Here is a 10479-nt window from a genome sequence, read left to right on the forward strand (position 1 = left end):
ACACATGCACCACTTCATGACAGTGGCTATGCATAGGCAAATTTAACAAGGCTCTTACAGGAGATCCCGGAAGGCCAGGAACACCTCTTTGTCCAGGCAGGCCGATCTCTCCTAGCTCTCCTTTGCTTCCCTGAGTCACAGAGACACACAGACACAAACACATACACACACACATACACACACACACACACACACACACACACACACACACACACACACACACACACACACACACACACACAAACACACACATACGTATACACGCACACACATACACATACACACAAACAGAGGGGCAAACAGTTCCGTCACTTTCACTGTTGCCAGGTTACATTGCTGCCCCGCTGCTCCATGCTAAATCAATTAGGGCCCGGCCATTTCCCACGATTCCACTACTGTCACAGCGGCCAAATGAGACCAACCAGTACTCAGAGGATATACTGGCCTATTTATTAAAAAGGCAATTTAAACAACCTAATTTACCTGCACCGATACTGACATGGAGGGACAGACAGAGAGAGAGATAATGATTGATAGAGAGAGAGAGAGAGAGAGAGGACCAGAAGCGTGATGGTAAAAGTATCATACTCACAATAGCACCGGGGGTACCAGCTGAGCCTGGAAGACCCTGAAAAGGGAACAGAGTTTTTGAGTTAGTCTTATGCTGTTATATGTTTCAACATTGCAGTGTGTGTTGCAGCGTGAGGTACTGACTGGATAATTGTTTTAAATCAAAGGTTTTATGTGTTTCAATGGAGTGTAACCATTGCAGTTACATTAGCAAGTGCTACAAAAAAGAGCTGATGGCACAAAAGACATTCCACTGAACCAATATGTTTCCCTTACTTCACAATAAAACAGATTGATGGTGATGCCACAAAGAGGTGCACAACCTTCTTCTACACAGGGCTATGAAATATCATCAGGGACAGTAAATTGTCTTTGAATTTCAATGTATTCTATCTATGAGTACAGTGCTATAGAAACACAATCAGGGGGAAATAAACAGTAAGTCTTTGAATCTGAGTCTGTTTCTCCTCTACACAGTACTATGAAACATCATGAGGGACAGCAAGCTGTCTTTGAATTTGAGTTTTGAAGTTTTTCTCCTCTACGTAGAGCGTCGAGGGACTCACATCTCTGCCATCTCTGCCAGCCTCTCCCTGAGGCCCACGGGGCCCCTCTGGTCCCGCCACGCCTGGAGGACCGACGACTGATCTATCGGGCTGCGCAGAAGGCAACATAATCAGAATGGGCAACAGAAATACCATGATTTTAGCTGAACTAAAAACAGAATTGTAACTGTCTGTGAACCGACTAAGTAGTGTTTGTTAGAGACGAACTGACGGGTGAAATGAATGCCTCTATTATGTTTTTATGGGTGTCAGCTATGCTATGGGGTTTTGACAAGATGCATCGGGGCTGAAACTAAGTATCTGTCAGCATTTAACCAGATGCTAATTTCACAGAGTATTATTTCAGTCCCCTTTTCATGAGGAATGAAATGAGTGTCTTTCAATGTGTTGTTTGCTCCCTATGAATTGGCAAAGCATGATGCAGAGGAAATTGCTACAGTGATTGCACCCCAGTGACTAAATGATGCTCAGTGTCTTTTTTCAATTTGTTGCGGCTCACTGCAGTTCCTCTCTCTTCTTAACAGAACCATTAGGCATGATGAAGTCCACAAATAACCCCACGTCCTTCCCCCGAAGAAAGTTCCCTGAAGGACCCTCTCGATGGAATAACATCTAACACAGTGAAGTTCACTTGCTAGATTGTTGGCTCGCTAGTGGTTTTAAGAGCTGCCATCCTCAATGAAAGCCAGGGGAGCTTGTTCGGCTATCAGTCTCCAGGTAAGTGCTGCAATAGGTGTGGTCAATTTTTTTGGAACTTGCTACTGCAAACAAATACTGTTCAATGGACAGATGAGTCTCCTGCAGCTGGAGTCTTTTTGCAACAGGGCCAATGGCTAAGATGTCTTTGATAGAAGAGAACTGGTGAAGAATTATTTATCCAACAATTAAATGCATATTTGATGACATATTATTGCTATTGTTGTATCACTGTCTAAGGGTTCAGATTGGTTGGCAAACATACCTTTTTTCTATTTAGCTTCTTTCAGTAATTACATTTGCTGCAATTTCAGCATATATGAATGTTAAAATAGGTGCAGTACTATAATTACATAAAACAACTGACCACTTAGATGTCAGGTAGTGGTGATGTCAACAATCTATCTGTGGTGTGACAGTTTCTGTTTGAACAGAGACATGTCTGCTTTCATTGTTTTATTATGCTTCCTATTTCGTTCTCTCTCTCTCTCTCTCTCTCTCTCTCTCATAGCACCACTTGGTAATGGCAGAGTAGCACAGAGCAACAAGGTCATGAAGCGACAAAGCAACAAAGTAGATTATTTGCCTTATAAAAGGGACACAAACACAAAAACAAAGAAGAATGTAAAAAATAAATACCTCAGCATTGGCATACATCTGAAGAAGAAGCAAGAGAGAAATGAGATCAATGTAGAGTTAGTGAAAAACGTCACCCCCCACCTCACCAAAGAGTGTCAGAGAAAGCACCGGACCTGGTTTCAGACAGTATCAGTTCATTTCCAAATACTTTTCAAACACACATTGAAGACTGCATGCATGCTGCACCTAAGAGGTACAGGTACATTTCATTTTAGCAGTCAAATTCAATTTAGGAATGATAGCATTGGAAAGTAAGATAATACTGTTTGTCACCCAGGTCTGGAAAGCACTGTTGAACAATGCTACTGTTGCTGGATGGGCCACATGCTGTCTAAGACAGAGCCCCTTGATGCTATTTTATTGGCTCACAAAGCAGAAAGGTGAACACTGATGCTAAAGCTAATGAAGCAAAACACAAACAAAAAGGAACACTAATCCAATCACAGCACATACATCTCAAGTAATATAACATACTGTTACATACTCTAGATACAGCAATTTAGCATAACCGTGCATGAGAGAGTTCATGATTCTAAGTCACATGATTAGAGATCATAATGACCAACGGCCGACAAGCATATGTTGCAACCATACTGACATGTTGCAACCATACTTGGCCCTCTGGTCATTATGATGCAGATTTAAAATGTAGACTGACCAAATTAAAGGTCCAAGAGACTGAGTGACAATGCAACTTTCCATTGCTGGTTCAATGGGTTAGCTTTAGCTTAGCCTTAGCCTGGTTAGTCTACATTGCAAATGAACATGAAATTCATACTAATTTAGCTTAGAAAATTCCAACAACTGGAAGAATAATTCTCAACCATGTGTCAAATCCTATTTGCCCCAGAGGGGTCATTTTGGCCTTTACCAGTGCATCATGTTGCACAATGATAGTTAGGCTTACATGTATTTAAAATGGTCTGACTAGCCACTTACTGAAACAGCAGAGCGGGAGAAATCAAAAGAGATGGCAGTTAGTGCACAGCCATTGTTACCTCAGTTTGTGGGAGCTCAGAGCAGCTCTCTCTCTGGGCTCTCTTAGGGTCGCAGTGAATCAGCATCCACTGCAGCTCAAACTGAGGACGCAACAGATTTCATAAACATCACTTTGTTCTCTGTGTGCCACTAAAATAAATACACATGGTGACTCACACCGGAAAGGTTGCTGCAGTACTGCTTGAACAAACCTGCCCAACATTTCACATGCCATTCACATACACTTCATATTCCTTCTTATTAATATCATAGGAGTTATTGCAATAAGGTTGATTATGCCCAGTACACCTTATGTAATTTCTAATGATCTTCTTTTGTTACGCAAAGTTAAGATTTGAGCATTGCTGTGTTTGTGTGTGTGTGTGTTGGTGTGTGTGTGTGTGTGTGTGTGTGTGTGTGTGTGTGAGAGTGTGTGTGAATGTATGCATGAATATGCTTCTATGGATGTAAATATATATATGTAAATATGTCCATTCCTTCACCACTACCTCCCCTCATTCTCACACACTTCATATATCCTGTTTTCTCTCTTCTCTCTCTCTGTCTCTATCTCACTCTCTCTCTCGCTTATATCCACTACATTTTCCTTCCTACTTTTTCCCCTGCAGTGCTACTCACCACAACAGAAGTGCTTGAGTCAGCATCCAGCCTGCCGATGAGAGTGTCACCCTCTGTATTGATGTAGCCTTTCTCCTTGATGGGCTTTTGATCCACTGGGTGGCAGTCCACATACAAGGTGACCTGGTCCCTCTCCACGCCCACCATGACCTTGTGCCACTTGGTGTTGAAGAGGACGGAGAGGCCGGGGAAGGTCACCGTCTGGAGGTCGCCGTCAAACGTGGTCAGGAAGAACTCCAGGGCCTGCTGGTCGCCGTTGAGACGCAAGCCAGCCTGCTTGACACCGTTTTCGTCCACGATCTGCCAGAGGTTCCACACCTTGTTGACAGTGTTCTTGATCATGCGGAAGGTGGTCATGAAAGAATATTCTTCAGGGAAACCGCGAGGGAAGTTAAGCCTGAGAAGAGAGATACATTAATCGATACTATTACACAGTGTTTGAAGTTTTCATGACTGCCTGTACGTATACAAAATAAAAATGTTCTCTGAAAAAATGCCATTACTAGCATACATACTAACAGCCTTTAATGCGTATGCACTATTCCTTTTGCCAAGGTACCAGTTCAGTCGTGTTGTAGCCTTGTGACGTGGACCATAACTTTACCATAACCTTCACACAGGTGTATTTACACACACCAAGGGTAGTTTTGATCTTTAAAACCTACTGGAAGACATCACAAATCAAGAGAAGATCATAGGCTTTTATCACAAAGCTCTTTTCCTTAACTCCTCAGAAACTCTAGCCTTGGGCCATGAAGCATGATTACAACATGAAGAAAACAGAACTGGCAGACTTCTCTCCTGATCAAAAAGCCCTGATCTAACCGCTCGAATCTGCAGAGATCACACGTTTAACATATGACTTTCATGATCGTGTCCAAAAAGTGGCATTTTTTTTAAGGCGAGCTGTAAATCAGAGGATTTAAGCTGAGGCACGAACGTGAAACCTTCCTGCTGGAAGGGGGTGTAGTGGGATTGGGGGAAGAGGGGTTATCTTTCGCACCATGCCAGCACCCCTGGGCATGTTTAACGAGCGCTGCGCACCATGGGTGGTGTACTTATAGAGGGGTGCAGCCGGCGGCGCTCCAGAAGCTTGTAAATGGAGGGGCAGCAGTAAAGAAGGGGGCTTTCCTGTTCGGCCTATAAACTAAATCAAGGCCATGTTCTAGCCGTGTCCGGCGACAGAGACACAGTTAGTTGTCCATCCACCTATACTCTTTTATGGTAGAGAATCACTGGAGTATTACTGGGGGAAAGGGTTTTGGAGTGGATTTCATCTGAAAGCTACGTTTTAATGTCAGCTTATGCTCTACAGCCAATTTTATTTTCATTTGCCTGACAAAAAAAAGAAGCCATTTCAGACAGTTACATAACATGTTCTCGCAATCCCTTAGAGAGTGTTGATTTGATGGAAATTAACCAGGTAGCACATCCACCTGGCTTGGAAACACAAAAATCACTCTTTACCCAAAACCCAAACATCATACCATCTCAGTGAAATAATAGCAAGTGCTAGAAAACATCTAAGGTCACTGCCTTTTTTTCACCCCCAGTGTCTGACAGCGAAATGCTTTTCACAACAACCTAATTGCCTGAAAGGCCACTTAAGGCCCAGGAGAACCCCTTGCTTGTCGTAATGTTTGCTGACTAAATCTGAGCACAGTGGCGGCTCATACAGAAAGCTATTGACACCGCCTCTTCTGTCTCCTCCATCCTCTCCCACTGAAGACACAGGGGGGAGAGACAAAAGGAGTAAAGATGTGGAGGAGGAGCCTGATGAAATATGCCCGTTCATGTCCCAAAGCAAGGCATTAGCCATAACAGAGGGGTGATGCCAAATTGGTTCAGGCATGCTGTTTCTAACCCCCTCCACCCTCATCTTCTTGGCCAATTACTACTTACTTCATGTGCAGTAACACCTGGGTCAGGCCTGTAATAAGGCAACACCTGCATTGTGGACGACTAAGTGTTATAGGATCTGTGTTTTTCTCTCTCTCTCTCTCTGTGTGTGTGTGTGTGTGTGTGTGAGTGTGTGTATGCCTCGTTTTACACCCTTCTTTTATATTTTTCGTCCCATTTTTATGATTTTTTTCGGTCCTGTTTTGCTTACCGTGTCGGAATCTGGAAGTTTGCCTCCCTGTCGAGCCGGTAGGCCACCTGGTGGGATGTGGAACCCTCCACTTTCCTGACTCCCTTCAGGGGGATGACGTCCAGCTGGAACTGGGTGATCAGATCAAAACCTTCCGCAGGAAACAGTAAATCATTAAAAATGCTGCCAGCAAGTGATTTAGGCTACCAGCATGCACCTGTATATTTTATGCATGTTCAGCCTTGTTTGTTGAATTAACAATTATTTGTTAGTGCTATTATGGTGGTGAATCTTCATCACATTTGGGATTTTATTTTGCATTCGAAATAACAAGTACAATCATTAGCATTTTAAGATGCTACGGTTCACTGGCAGTAACATATGCAAGTGATTTGAGGCCAGGCTAAGGTTTACTTTAAGAGTATTGCTGGAAACTAATTAAGATCTTGCTGAGTTAGAATTGTTCCGACTTAAAAAAATCAGCTTAGAAAGCGGAATATTTTTTATTTGGTTGGTTTCAGATATAAGACTGTCTAAAAAAACACAGTTGCTAAGCAGCCCAGCATCTTTCCTCCATCAAAACAAACAAGTGAGATGTTGCACAGGCTCAGACAGGGAAATAGCAAGCTGAAGATTAAATGGGAGCTATTTATGGTTTAGTTGTTTTTTTCCATGCAACATCTTTTAATAAATATAATGTAATTACTTTCATAACACGCTTGCTTCTCCATAGCCAATAAAAATGATGGGTGATTAATAATCTAAGCTTGGAATGATTAAATGGTTTTATGAAAAAAAAGTAATTACTTTGGAAAGGGACTGTTAATAATTTCATGAAATAAATCTTTATTACAACTCTCTCAACTCACAGTAAATTTGACAAAAAAGGTCTTTCTTTTCCTTATTTCTTTCTTTACATTAGCTGTAGTCAATTAAAAGTGAAAAAGCATTTACCAGAATCTAATGTAGTTAAGTAATTGCAATTCCCAGGAGCTGAGTTCCAATTTTAAAGTTGAGTAAACCCTTTGAAATGATTACTGTAGGATGTTTTTGTTTTACCTGGAAGGTCATCTTGTCCATTTCTCATGGGTGGGCAAACAGTGTCACCATCTAATCTGTTGAGGTCCAGCTCTGAAAGGTAGAAAAAGGTTTGTGTCTTCACTTGAATGTTTCTTCTTGTCCTCCCCACGGAAAGTGTTGAGCATGTCACATCGGATTGTACACACACATTGCTGTCAACACCTCTAAACAGCCCCAGATGACACCGCCAGCTTCCACCTGCCATGGCTACGTGGCACAGGGGTACACGGGTACAGACTGGCGTTGCAGTGTGGATTGAAGGTTACCACCTATGTGCATCCATAGTTACGAAAGTATAAGCATTATCCATAACTGTAAATGTTTGTGTTTTTTTGCATAGAGTGTTCCAAAAAACTGAATTCATATTGGGACATTGTGTATGGCCTGTATTTTATTTCAAGCATAGAAATAAGTGAAGGCAATGTGATCCATGGCAGGATGGCTTGTTATGCTCTGCTGTAGACATATTTAATGGATGCTGTCTGAAGAAACCAGAAACCTGAGAGCAGAAACCATCCAAGCAGCCGACACCCATTCACACTCATCATGTATAAAATATCTCTCAATATTTTGACGCTTGTTATTTCTTGGTGAAAGTGTTTTTTTTTTTTCAATTTATGTCCTTACAATACCCTGTCCAGTGAAAAAAGAAAAAAGAAACCCCACCCAACTCAACCACATCTGGGTTTTGATTAATGTGCCAGTGGTAATATTTTCTTGTCCTGAGCCTCTGGTCAGGTTTGAGCAGGTCAGTTGAGCAGGTAAGCTTCTTTTCCCCTTGTTTTAATCTACGTCTGATTTGTCGGCTCGGAGCTCAGAGTGGGAAAACAAACATGAAACACAATCAATCAGAGGGGCCGCCACTTTCATTTCAGCAGGTGTCATCCATGTTCCACGGAGGATTATCGTCCTATATTTGTAATAATTCTATTTTGTCCCATTTTCTTAAATATTCATCTCTTTTTTTTGTAAGGAAATCTTTAGTAAGCAGAGAATGGCTGCACTGTGAGAAATCTCTCAGTCTGCAGTTTTGAGATTCTCTTTAATGTAGGTCTCAGTAGACTTGAAACAGATTCTCTGGTGTCTCTATAGTGTCTTGTAAGTGTAAATCGCAGTAACAATTTATTATTATCAACCTTAAACATTATTCAGCTATTATAAAATCACACTACTTTTACATTTGTGTAATTTGTGACCGTATGTCAGTGCAAGCATCCTATCCATACAAATGGTTGATGAGGCAGCCAAAGGACCTAAGAGAGTTTATTTCTGCAGTGTACTTGCTGTAATTTGTGAAGTGATGGAAAAAAAAAACTCTTGTCTGGAGGCCAAAATTCACAGACACATGAAGCTGGAAATAATGAAATAGAAACCAGAGGCTTTTCCCTCCCTTCACAGTCCCATACCCTGACTCAGCTGGTTTGGAGGGAGAACAGGAGCACAGAACACATCTGGAACCCTTTTTTTGCAGCTTTGCTTGCCCGGGGACAAATGGGTTACGGACGAATAAAAATACCCCCCCTTATTTTCTCCTCCTCCTCCTCCTCCTCCTCCTCCTGCTCCTCTACTCCTTCTCTATTCTAGGTGTGCTCCCAGGCTGCTGCAGCCTATATGCAGACACACATACACATGCACATACATACACATGCACACACTTACACATGCAGACCCCTTTTGCAGTTAAGCATTCATCCCTGTGGCAAGCACTTTCATATGCACACTGCACGCTCATCAGCACAAACGGGGGGCCTTGGCATGCTGCCATGTGTTTGGGTGCCCACAGAGATGCCTGCTCTCTCTCTCTCACTTGCTCAAGGTTTCCCACCGTCCGCATGGACCACACACTGCGTGGCGCGTTTTATATGCGGTGGAGGAAAAAGCCCTAGAGGATCATTTTAAGTGCGTCCATGTAAGCCACGGCACTTCCTGTTGGCTGATTTATTACCTGAGTGTGGCAGATTATGGAATAGACGCATCATCATAATCATTGCGGTGTGGAGATTATCTGCAATAATCTTATGGTCGCAGCCACACCAGGGCTATTTTTGGCCCATGCACACTTAGCATGTTGATGAGTAAGGGAGATAGCACAGTTGGTGAAAAAATGCCCCGAAGCTGTAGTAGACCCTGTTGCTTGTTTGTTTACTATTGAGTTTTGTTGTTTGTATACCAGCGCCTGACAACACTGCAGAGTCCAGCATTTATGTAAAGGATATGTGCAGGTAAATACACCATTGTAGCTTTCAGCCTTTCACCTTTAGACATACACAAAACAGTTTGCTGAGAAATATAGAATATATTATTATGCCATGTTTTGTTGTCACTACCAGGGACAAAAAATCTAGGGACTAATAAACTATTTTGTTCGAAAGTGTCAAGAAAGTGACATCTGTGTAACTTACGTGCCAGGGCAGGGGCAGAGAGCATGGACAGCAGGACGATGGCAGAGGACACCCACAGAGACATCACCCGGGGCCATGGGCCTTTCCTGTTAGGGAGAGAACCAAGAAGTACAGTAGCAGTTAGCAGTTACATTAGTAACAGTAGCCATGGCACAGGACACAGAGAGCTTACAGGGTCATGAACAGACGGTGTTCCTCTTACGGATGCAAACAGACAAAAATGAAACGCATGACAAGAAGTATCTACCAATATAATGCAGAAAGGTCCACTTAATTTAGATGATAATACGTTTTGTTAGCCTTAAAGGTATGCACATCAGAATTGTCTTGTTATCGTGTTTTTTTTATTTTTACTGTGTTTTTAAAATGTTTTATGTATGTGCAGCAGTGGTCAGGGCTACCACACTTCATCATTCATCAATCATTCTGTCTTTTGTAGAGATTAAATGCAATACAATACAATACTCATACAGTATGAGGAGTCACAGGAGGAAAAATAGAACAGCTGCTTTTGCCTTTATACACTATTTTGTCTGCGTGTGTGTGCATACTTTTGTGTGTGTGTGCGTGTGTGTGTTGGTGTAAACATGACCTCTGGGCAAATCTTTCTTGGTGTCTGAGGCTGGATCTACAGTATGTACCTGAATTGACACTCAAGGCTGAACACACTGCAGCTCTAGAACTTACACCCTTCTCGCACTGGCCTTTACATTGTGTGTATGTGTGTGTGTGCGTGTGTGTGTGTGTGTGTGTGTGTGTGTGTGTGTGTGTGTGTGTGTGTGTGTGCCTGTGCGTGTGTGTGTGTGTGTGTGTATTTGTG

At 42.4% G+C, this 10479-nt stretch overlaps 1 protein-coding gene across 1 annotated transcript in view; it reads right to left on the bottom strand.

The window, feature by feature from the left end:
* Window positions 1–9859, bottom strand: part of LOC105892002 (collagen alpha-1(IX) chain) — a 28465-nt gene extending 18606 nt beyond the window's left edge. Inside the window, exons 1-9 of the mRNA XM_031586462.2 lie at window positions 9660–9859; window positions 7237–7308; window positions 6199–6328; window positions 4089–4485; window positions 3470–3550; window positions 2472–2489; window positions 1137–1226; window positions 593–628; window positions 59–130 (exon numbers count right to left, since the gene is read on the bottom strand). Of these exons, the coding sequence (XP_031442322.1) occupies window positions 59–130; window positions 593–628; window positions 1137–1226; window positions 2472–2489; window positions 3470–3550; window positions 4089–4485; window positions 6199–6328; window positions 7237–7308; window positions 9660–9723 (960 nt within the window). The 5' untranslated portion in view covers window positions 9724–9859. The remainder of the gene's footprint in view (window positions 1–58; window positions 131–592; window positions 629–1136; window positions 1227–2471; window positions 2490–3469; window positions 3551–4088; window positions 4486–6198; window positions 6329–7236; window positions 7309–9659) is intronic.
* Window positions 9860–10479: the final 620 nt, after the last annotated feature.

Source organism: Clupea harengus, chromosome 19 (assembly GCF_900700415.2).
Source record: "Clupea harengus chromosome 19, Ch_v2.0.2, whole genome shotgun sequence".
NCBI lineage: Eukaryota > Metazoa > Chordata > Actinopteri > Clupeiformes > Clupeidae > Clupea > Clupea harengus.